The following is a 9861-nucleotide window of genomic DNA, read 5'->3' as shown; positions in this document are numbered from 1 at the left end:
CCTGCTGAATTGCTGAGCCTTTGGTTTTAAGTTGCATTTCCCATAAAAAAAGAATAACAAATGTAAGAGTTTGTAGAAAGAAACAGGAGGCTGAAGGAGTTAAAAATAATAATACTCGTTTGTACTGGCTTCCAAATTAAAGATGCTAAAAATACCAATACATACATACTAGATTTGAGAAGTTTGGCTATGCCAAATATTTAACAATGATAGGAATGCAGAGTCAAAATTCAGTACCTGATTAAAAAGAATTCTATGTAAATTAAATATGATGGGGAAAAAAACCTGAATATTATCAGTGAAGGAAAAGAGGAATGTTAGGAAAAATAGCCTACATCAAAATGATAAAGTTAAAAAAAGAAACAGAACAAGCCATTTCAGATAAAGAAGATGTGGTACATATGTACAATAGCATATTACTCAGCTGTCAAAAAGAATAAAATAATGTCATTTGCAGTTACATGGATGGACCCAGAGATTATCATATTAAGTGAAGTCAGACAAAGACAAATATCATATGATATCACTCATATGTGGAATCTAATTTAAAAAATGATACAAATGAACTCATTTACAAAACAGAAACAGACTTAAAGATATCAAAAACAAACTTATGGTTACCAAAGGGGAAATGTGGGAGGGTGGGATAAATAAGGAGCTTGGGATTAACATACACACACTACTATATATAAGATAGATAACAATGACCTAATGTATAACACAGGGAACTCTACTAAGTATTCTGTAATAACCTATATGAGAAAAGAATCTGAAAAAGAATGAACATGTATATATATATATATATATATATATATATATATATATATAACTGAATCAGTTTGCTGTACACCTAAAACTAACATAACGTTGTAAATCAACTGTACTTCAATAAAATTATATTAAAATAAAGAACAAGCCATTTTGTGAGCTCATAAGAAATTGTGAGTAAATGTGAAGTACGTACATATGACAACTTGAATACATCCTGAAACATCAGAGACCAGTGACCTCAGCCTTCTGTGAGAAAGCACATCTTTACAAGTTTCCTCATTATTATTCCAAAGACAATGAAATTTTCATTGATCAGGAATCACTCACCTTGGAGGACTCCTCTTCTTTCCACTGTCCTCAAATCATCTTCTTGTTCCAACCAAGAGATCACGGTGGGTTTCAATGACTGATACCCTGTTTATGAGGAAAGATAAATTAATGAAAGAAGCTCCAGAAAAATAGAAGTAACTGTCCAGTGAATCAGCTCCTATATGTCTAAAACTGTGGTAAAACTATTTCAGAAGAGATAAAATAGGAAATTCACCTCCTTCTGTTCTCCACAAAGACTGTTTCTCTCTGGCCCCTGAAGCCCACATTCAGATTGATATAAACAATTACAAAGCTTAAGACTTTTTTTGATACGGGAAACAAAGTAAGTGCAAAAAAAGATGTTCATTCACATGGAGAAACCAATATACCAATGAGTGTCAAACGTTGGTGTCCATGAGAACCAAGTCCAGTGTCTGTCACAACGCAGATGACTGGGTCCCAATGCCGCAGTTTCATTCAGTAGGTGAAAGGTGGAGTCTGAGAATGCACATTTCTAAGAGCGATGGTGATAACGCTAGTCCTAGAAGCACGTTTTCAGATACCAACTGAATTAAAACCCATTCATGTGAAGAACAGTGTCTGTTAGTTTCCATTATATTCATACGTAACATCACCCATGCTGCAACACAGTAAGTGCATCACATATATCTGTTCCCTAAGACGTTACAGGAATGATGGCAGCCTTACCTGCTGTGGTCAGGTTCTTGTAGTTCTCCAGCATCACATCTCTGTATAGCTTTCTCTGAATGGGGTCCAGTAAAGTCCATTCTTCCTGGGTGAAGTCCACAGCTACATCAGCAAAGGTCACTGAGTCCTAAACCATCACACACATACTAGCTTCAGTAAAGTAAGCCCTCCACCAATGGTAGGGACTGGAGACGGGTGACCCATGATTCAATGTCTCTCATCATCTCCCCCAGGACACAATGGTCCTTGGTTCTCTTCTATCTACACTCACTCACGATTGATATCCTTCAGCTACACCTCTAATGGAACATGTAATACATGAACTTATCTCAATAGAATGAGCCTTAAAGTGTTTTGTTTCTCTCCTGTAGCATAGTCCTAAGCCAACTGGAAGCACTTGTAAACGCTGATGAATGAATACATTCTTTGAGAAATGCACAGTCAACTTCCTTACTGTGTAAGAGCACCAAGCAAAACAAAAAATATGCAGTCACCATCATGAGAGGCAAGATTAGGAGGTTATTACTGAAATACTGAGATTATTCAGGGTAATGTGTCACCAGTATGAGCTTCCACTTAGGGAGGGAATTCATCAGGGACTGAGTCCTGCAGTGGCTTTATTTCTTTAAGAAGCTCTGGACACAGGTCTACCAAAACAGAATGTATCCATCTGGTGGATACAGTAGCTCATTTTTTAGAAGGATAGACTTGCTTCTTACCCAAGAACAACTTTTCAAACACTCAGCCATTATCCTTTCTGCCTCTATCTTTTCCTCAGGAAGGCGAAAGGGTCCTTAGAACCCCTAGGAGAAAAGAAAGAAGGCATGAGTACCCAGAGATGATCATAATTCCCACAGTCACTGCCTGGAAGTCATTCAACTCTATCTCGAAATTCCCAATTATCCTTTGCACACTCAAGAAATCTCACATATATACACACCACTGCTGTGAAATGCCAGAGTAGTCCTGTCTCACCTGGAGCCAGAAAAGGGGATGGTGAGCCATGCTGCCCATCAGGAAAAGAGTAATGGGTTCATTTTACAGGGAAGGAACCTTAAGACCTGAGTAATGTGACTCTTCATTTGTCAAGGCAATAAGATACATGAATAAGATTATGCAGCAGGGCTTCCCTGGTGGTGCAGTGGTTGAGAGTCCGCCTGCCAATGAGGGGGACGCGAGTCCGTGCCCCGGTCCAGGAGGATCCCGCATGCCGCGGGGCGGCTGGGCCCGTGGGCCATGGCCGCTGGGACTGCGCATCCGGAGCCTGTGCTCCGCAGCGGGAGAGGCTGCAGCAGTGAGGGGCCCGTGTACCGCAAAAACAACAACAAAAAAACAAAACCAAAAAACAAACAAACAAAAAAAGATTATGCAGCAACTCTACCTAAATGCGCACACCAGAAAGCCGACTTAGAGAACAGCATTATCTGGCTCCCTTCAGCAATTCCTAGATGAACCAGAAGCATGACTGCTCAGGCCCAGACCAAAAGACTGGCAGATCCTAGAGTAGAGTCTCTGAAAAAGGACATTAACAAGGACTTCTCATGGGACATATAGCTGTCATGTTGCAATGATGGTGAAATTTGCCTGAAAATTCCTTTCTTTGATGTCCAGATCATGTCAAGCAGCTTATGATACAAGTGGACAGGGACATCTCCATGCCCCTGGAGATTGGGTTATCTGGAGTCCTGCTTCATATCAATCATTAATCAACAAATATTAGTTATCTCACACACAACATCATAAATTAGCTCTTTCTATGTAGATAACATAGTTACTAAAAGAGTATGCTCTACAACAAGAATATCAGTAACATCAATTATTATTCATTGAGGACATTATGTACCAGATATCTCATTAGGAGCTTACAGCTTACCTATATATTTGGAACAACTTGAATACTGGAATCTACTCTTTCAACTGTAAATTATGTATGCTCTAAGTGGAAATTAAGTATATATGATAAAAATTTAGTGTCCAGTAAATTTAAAACCCTTCAAATGAAAACAATGTAAAATATCTAAAATTTTAAATTGACTGTTTAAGTAATATTTTAATATATATGGGATAAAATAAAATATATTCATATAAATAATCTTCATTTTTGTTTATTGTGGGTACTGAAAATATTTTCATTATATACGTGATCTATACATTATATTTATATTGGAAAAGCACTGGTGTAGGCTGCTGCTGGGCTTATGAAGGGAAAAAAACCCATTCTATTTGGTCAACATCCTTGAGCTTCTCTTGATGGATGTTGGAGAAGTTTGAAGCTCTAGGCCTCCTTTAGTTCTTATCACTGGATTATTCCTTTCTTTCAATGACCTTGTGCTAGGCAATCAGTTGAGAGCAGTAACATATACAGAAAATATTCTAGGCATTAAATATTCACCATTCTTATTAGGGAAGATAGACAATAAACTAATAATTGATATATCAATTCATTAGTAACATGGGAAAACAATCAAGTAGGTAAAAAAAATAAAGGGTATCCTACACACACACATGCACGCGCGCGCACACACACACACACACATATTGTTAGTTCCTGGGCCAGATAAAGAAAGAAAGGGGAAATCATTAGGTCTTCCACACTTGGTCCAAAAAGATTAGAAAAAAATTTATCAAACTTTTTACAAAAGAATTCAGAATACATGAAAGTACTGGGAAGCCTCCATGGGTCTCCGTTTGGAAACACTCAAATCAAACAGGTCTGTACTCTCTCCTTGCCTTGGACAAGGAGCAAGGCCCTGTCATACTTAGCCCAACATTTGTCTATTTTATGAATCTTTTCAGACAATCACCTTTTCATATTATTTTTCAGTTCCTTTTTTATGGAACTGAAAAATTTGCTTTTATGTTTACTTACTTCTACCACAGACTTTCTCCATGCTTCTTGTCTTTTAACATTCTGTATTTAAAAGTTAACTTCTTTTTGTTAAATATAAATAACCTTTAATATATCAAACACAGACCACCAGGCCAAATGCTGGTCTACAAAATGGTATATGAATGATGACAATGAAAGTTCCACAGTTCATTACCTATGAACCTATGAACCATATTCATCCTCACTGTCCCCACAGTCCTTATTCTTCAGTAGAGAAGACTAAAACCCATACATACATGAGGTCAAAAAAAATCATGTGTCTAGACTCCCTTATAACTGTACTTACTACTAGGGGTCTCAAACCAGGAGTCCTTAGGCTGAGTAAGTTTAGTGAGGCGGTACCTGATAAAATGTTTTATTTTTCCGTTTATTTTGTAGTTGGATGTAATTAATGTCTAATGAAATACACAGATCTTAAGTATTTAGTGAATGAATTTTGATAATTGCATATACTTGTATAATCACCAGCCTAAACAAGAAACAGAACATATTTATTTCCCTGGAAAGCCTTCTTGTCCCTTTCCACCCATTCCTTACTTCTTGCACTCAGACAAGCACTTTCTGATTTCACTGTTACTAGATACATTATGCTATATATGTATATTAGGCAATTAATACAGCATTTTCAAATGTGGGTCCTAACTGATTTTTCGTGTACTGTTTAGTGAAACTATGGGCAAAATACATTAAAATCTCCCACTAGGATTTTGAAATTGTTTATTTCTTCTTCCACTTCTTTCAAGTAATGCTTTATATATTTGCAACAATATTACTGAGTGGACACACATTTGATTTTTTATATTTTTGGAGAAACAGATTTGTTTATCATGACCTCTGTATCTGTTGTAATGCTTCTTGACAACGTTGTCTGACATAAGGATCAGCTTTTTGGGGGAGAGTTTCTTTTTTTGGCATATCATTGGTAGCACTGTATCTGTTTTGGATGACAGTGTCTGCTAGTACAAAGAGTGGCATGGTGTCTGGCACACCAAAGGCACCCACTAACTGGTGACTGACAGAGTGGAGCTCCTTCACATCACTCTTCAAGTACACCTAGGTTATACCTAAATAACTGTTCATAATACAACATATATCTGTTTTCATAAATGTATTTGATTACTCTAAGAATGTAAGGGTGGGAGGAACACCATCTTCTTTCAAGCACTCACACCAGTGTCGGCTTATCTGCACACCTGTCACTTGTTTCCCAAAGCCTCCTTATATGGACACTTAGTGCTCTAGGTCCTGCACTGGCAGTGGCACCTCAATTCCCTCTCCACATCTACATACCGGTCATGGCTTGCCTGCATACCAGAGGGGAGCTTCATCCTTGCCCAGTGACTGTTAACTAGTTCTGGCCCTGGCAACCTAGCAAATTTCCTCACATTCAATGGGTTGCCATGATACCTTCTCTAACAAGGTCTGAAATCAATCTTGGGGAGAGGCCCCCACTATAAGTTTGGCCTTCCTTAGGTACTCTCCATGAACTCTAGGATATATGACAGAATTCTCTTTAAAATTTTATACTATACTTCTCCTGTTTAAATCACAGTATGATTTCTGTCTCTTCATTTCATGCAGACTTATACACAACAGTGAAGATAGGTGATCCCTGGAGACAAAGTAGTAAAGATGACATTTTGGGATATGTTTGGTCAAACCTTTGGACTCAAGCATAGAGCTAAAAGCCTTGCCAATGGGAAAGACATTCACAGAATTACAACTGTTAAGCAATCACCTATGATGATTATGGTACAGCTCTTGCCTTGGGAGACCAGGTGAATGCTACACTTAACGGTACAACAATAATGGTGATTATAATGGTTGTGGTGAGAGATGGATTCTTTTGAGTGTAGTTGCCCAGACAATGACAAGCTCAGATCTACTCTCTCAAGTCAAAGTCTGAAACCAGAGAGATTCCATGACAGGTTAAAAACTCATTTCATGTGGTCACATGGGGAAGATATTGCAAAAATCAAATGCAGAGTTCAAGTATTCAACCATACTTAAAGTCAGTCTCACATACTTTTTCATGTGAAAATGAGGTACTGATCAGGGAAGAATGAGACAGGAAACATGAAATAGGGATATCTACGGGGGCCCTGATGACACTCACAATATTGAACCCCCAAGACACTCTGAGCCTCCCTTATCAGGGAAGTAGCTTGCTCGTAGGTTTCTGAAGATACTAGCCTTCCTCTGCTTGACAGATGTGTGATAATCTCACTTAGAGCAGATGCCTTGGAAGGAATGCTCATTCTCGAGACCCACCACAATTACCTGCCGTTGCCTCTGGACACACAACTAGTGCAAAATCCAAGGGGACAGGGCAGTATGCAACATAAGGTAGGAGAAAACAGCTTACATACAAAATAAGCCCAACTCTGCAAATGTGTATCAAAAGAGTTTGGTGAACATGTAAACTCCGAGGAGTTCCTAAGGGATTAAGCTCAGGCAATTCCAGTGAGTGCAAGTAAATGGTATGATAGGCTGCCAAGGCTCTTTCAACACCTAAGTACAGTTGTACTACCTCCTCTTCCTTAGTCCATATCTATGGCTTCCTGTGGTATTCCTTACACCCAGCTGGCTGAGACAAAACCTGGTTTATAGATGGGTCTGCATAGTAAGCTAGTTACACCTGGAAGTTTAGAGCTGAAGCTCTATATCCTTACTGAAGGGATGATCCTGAAAGGCAGTAGTAATTAAAAATCTTCCCAGTGGCAGAAATTCAAGCAGTATATTTGGCTGTCGCTAGGTCTGGAGTGAAAAACAGCCATATGTATGGATACACATTGCTTCACAAACAGTTGTCAATCATTTGACTGGAGAGTCAAAGATGTGAATGGAACAAGATTGGAAGGTTGATGACAAGAAAAGTAGTCTGGGAAAAGGTATATGAAAGGATGTCTCTGAATGCACATAAACTGTAAAGTTATTTGTGCCCTATATGAATGTCCACCAAGAGAAATCCACTATAAATAGACTATTAATAATCAGGTGGACAAAATGATGCAGTCCATAGATGTGAATTACTTTTCCCAGCCAAAACAGTGTTTCCTCAATGGGTCCATGAACCAAATGGCCATGCTAAAGGGGATAAAGCCTATCTGTGGGCTCAACAATATGGACTTCCCTTCTCCATGGATGACCCAGCTAACACTACTGTTGTGTGCCAGGGAATGAACATTTGGGTCACTCCACCAGGTACATAACCCAGACCAGGTGAGGGTCTCATTGAGGGCAAGGGAAATGTGAAACTGATTGTTGAAGAAGTAACCCATGGATGTCAACCACAACCTCAAGACCAATTAGAGAAACAAGAACCGTAGTAGTTCTGCACGTTTTCTCTTTGCTTATTATATGTATGCATTTATTTAATGCATATATTTATTTATATAAATGAACGATTCATTTCTATCTCCTCCCCATTTTAATTTTATACATAAGGTGTTAATAGTTAACATTACCATTTAGTCTTTAGGAAACTAAATCTGCAAGTCTGTGAACAAATCTGAGGAATTCAGTTTTCTTCACTATGTCTTAATCATTCAAGCACTGACTATAATATATCCTCTAGTAAATCAACAGATAAAGGAATAACTTCATCAAGTAATTAAAATTCAATTTTACCTTCTATAAAACTCTCAAATTATTTCATTTATTTCCTTTTCCATAATAATAATCCAATTATAATTTACCACCATCGTGTTTTAAAGCTTATTTATCATAAGCTTCTAGGTTGACTCCATGCATTCACTCTCATACTTTCTGAAGACCATTCTCAAACTAGGATTTGTAAGTAGATTCAAATTACTCCTTTGATTAAAATATTTCCTAAGTTTCCCATGGCCTTAGAATATAATTCAGAGTAAGTAATTCCCTTGGCCCTATCCCCCACTCTCCAATATACCACCCAACACTCTCTGGTTCTGCTCTGCTTCAGACAACCCTCTTTCCTCACCTTAGGAAATACACTGAATTCGCAACTTCTCTGGAATTTTGCTCATGAAGTTCCCTTCATCTGAAATGTTCTCATTCATTCTACACCCCCTCACCTTAGCTCAACAACCTGATTAGCTAAGTCATATTCATGCTTTCATTCTCAACTTAAATATCAACACCTCCCAATATATCTTCTCCCCTCATATTAAGCCATTATTATGTCCAGATAACAAACTTGCCAACAATCATTTAAAATGTCTTCCTAAATAAACTGTAAACCCCATAGAAGCAATACTATCCTTATTTCGATCTCCATTGTTTCCCTATTTCTCGAAGACAGCATAGCTCATTAGGTGGACTGTCATAATTGCCAATCCCCACACAAATGTTACAGCATAGATATGCACAAATTGAAGTAAAACAAACAAAAAACTACAACACAAAATCAAATAGGAATCATATAAAATGTCTGTGCACAATACAAACCAAAACACTGTACTTCTGAAAACGTATTTGAGTACTCTTAGGAAGAAAGTGGACTGGATATCGACTTTTCCCCCCCTCATCCCACAGCTTGTGGGATCTTGGTTTCCTTGACCAGGGATTGAACCCAGGCCCCCAGCAGTGGAAGCACAGAGTCCTAACCATTGGACCACCAGGGAATTCCCTGGATATCATTTATGAAAACAAGTGCCTTGAAGTCAAAACTAAAATGTGTTCCTTATGTTTCTCCAGAATAATTTTAATCCTGTTTTAATGTTGATTTGGAAACTACCAAATGGTACAAGATTTATGGAAGGGATTTATATACCCAGAAAAATTAACCATGTTTTGGCCCTTTGACCTAGAAACCCAACTTTAAAATCTAGTCCTGAAGATGCACCTCTACAAACGGGAAACAACATACACAGAGGATCACTGTTAGTAGTGCTAAATCACAGATGCCAGAATAATTGATAAAGGTTGTTAGAAAACAAGATATTCTGAGTGTCAAAATATTACCCCACATATTACTTTCTTATTCAAGAAGAAAAGTAGTTTACCTTTAAAATACAGGTCTCTGGTGATCATTACCATAAGTAATCAAATGTAGCATCACTAACAGAACAATGATATAAATCTAGGTCTTTGTGATGAAATACAACTTAAGATATACAACATTATCTATAATAATGTTGTATATTATCTTTTGTAAGACAAATGATCTTACAAATGATCTTTTGTAAATGATCTTTTGAAGC

At 37.8% G+C, this 9861-nt stretch overlaps 1 protein-coding gene across 1 annotated transcript in view; it reads right to left on the bottom strand.

Moving 5' to 3' along the window:
- Positions 1 to 2537, bottom strand: part of LOC103084154 (zinc finger protein 426-like) — a 4345-nt gene extending 1808 nt beyond the window's left edge. The window contains exons 1-3 of the mRNA XM_007460755.1: positions 2508 to 2537; positions 1789 to 1915; positions 1099 to 1185 (exon numbers count right to left, since the gene is read on the bottom strand). Coding sequence (XP_007460817.1) covers positions 1099 to 1185; positions 1789 to 1915; positions 2508 to 2537 — 244 coding nt within the window. The remainder of the gene's footprint in view (positions 1 to 1098; positions 1186 to 1788; positions 1916 to 2507) is intronic.
- Positions 2538 to 9861: the final 7324 nt, after the last annotated feature.

Source organism: Lipotes vexillifer, unplaced genomic scaffold (genome assembly GCF_000442215.2).
Source record: "Lipotes vexillifer unplaced genomic scaffold, Lipotes_vexillifer_v1.1 scaffold1011, whole genome shotgun sequence".
In the NCBI taxonomy this organism is placed as follows: domain Eukaryota; kingdom Metazoa; phylum Chordata; class Mammalia; order Artiodactyla; family Lipotidae; genus Lipotes; species Lipotes vexillifer.
The sequence above is the reverse complement of the archived record's forward strand: the minus strand, read 5'-3'. Positions and strand labels throughout refer to the sequence as shown.